This window comes from Galeopterus variegatus, unplaced genomic scaffold (genome assembly GCF_000696425.1).
Source record: "Galeopterus variegatus unplaced genomic scaffold, G_variegatus-3.0.2 Scaffold3796, whole genome shotgun sequence".
In the NCBI taxonomy this organism is placed as follows: Eukaryota; Metazoa; Chordata; class Mammalia; order Dermoptera; family Cynocephalidae; genus Galeopterus; species Galeopterus variegatus.
In genome coordinates this window covers 50,967-52,180 of record NW_007729907.1, presented here as the reverse complement: position 1 = coordinate 52,180, position 1,214 = coordinate 50,967, and the positions used below count along the sequence as shown (strand labels likewise).

The 1,214-nt window shown below is 51.6% G+C and overlaps 1 protein-coding gene across 1 annotated transcript in view; it reads right to left on the bottom strand.

The window, feature by feature from the left end:
* Positions 1-1,214, bottom strand: part of CEACAM16 (carcinoembryonic antigen-related cell adhesion molecule 16) — a 12,709-nt gene that overhangs the window by 3,162 nt on the left and 8,333 nt on the right. The window contains exon 6 of the mRNA XM_008585996.1: positions 1,042-1,168. Within this exon, the coding sequence (XP_008584218.1) occupies positions 1,042-1,168 (127 nt within the window). The remainder of the gene's footprint in view (positions 1-1,041; positions 1,169-1,214) is intronic.

The window sequence follows — 1,214 nt, the reverse complement described above, 5'->3', positions numbered from 1 at the left end:
GAGACATGGTCCCTGACTCTGGGAGCTCCCAGTCTGATGGAGGAGACATGTTCCCTGACTCTGGGAGCTTCCAGTTTGATGGAGGAGACATGTTCCCTGACTCTGGGAGCTCCCCGTCTGATGGAGGAGACATGGTCCCTGACTCTGGGAGCCTCCAGTCTGATGGAGGAGCCATGGTCTCTGACTCTGGGAACTCCCAGTCTGATGGAGGAGACATGGTCTCTGACTCTGGAAGCTCCCAGTCTGATGGAGGAGACATGGCCCTCTATTCTGGGAGCTCCCAGTCTGATGGAGGAGACATTTTTCCTGACTTCTGGGAGCTCCCAGGCTGACTGAGAGACACGGTCTCCAGCATCTGGGAACTTCTGATGGAGGAGACATAATTTTCAAACCTAGAAGCCTCCATTCTAATGGAGATCATCTTTATTTCAGTTTGAGTGAGAAACTCCACCATCTGATGGTAGAAATTTTGTCCTCACTCTCACTGTAGCAGAAAGGAAGAGACATAATTCCCGTTGTCTAGAATCTCCCAGTCTGACTCAGGAGACAGGACTCACTTTTACTCTATACCTTCAGTCTGATAAGGGAGGTAAACTCCCATCATTAACCTGTTTCCCCACATGATGGAAGAGGCAAAATCCCCTGTCTTGTTTTTTGGCAGCTGGCTGGTAAGGGGCAAAATCTCGTATGTTCTAGGATGTGCAGGAAAAAAGGATGCCTCACGCTCAGACTATACCTCCTCTTTTAAAACCTTCTTATACAAGATAAAAACTCTTATATGAGACAGAGTCATGGAAACTCCCTTTAGGAGCCTTCAGTGTGATGGAGAAGGTCTATCTACTCCTGGTCTAGGTCATCAGTTTGATAGTAGAGGCAAGAGCCCCAAGTCAGATGGAGGAGACAAGATTCCTTCCTTTAGTCTGATGGGGGTAGGCATATCCATCTTTGGTCTATGTCCCCTAGCCTACAGAGGAGGCAAAGGCTCCTTTCTGGAGCCCCTGTCTGAAAAGCAGCACCCCCCGTCCCCTCTCGCACACTCACGTGCCACCTGCAGCTCCACTTCCAGGGTCTCAGTCTTGCCCTGCAGAGTGACTGTCTTGAGCGTGTAGCGGCCAGCGTCTGTGAGGTTCAGCTTCTGCACCAGCAGCGAGCAGTTGGCGAAGCCCACCTCCCGGCCTGTGTGCGCGGGGCCTGCGATCCAGTTCCCGGACGGC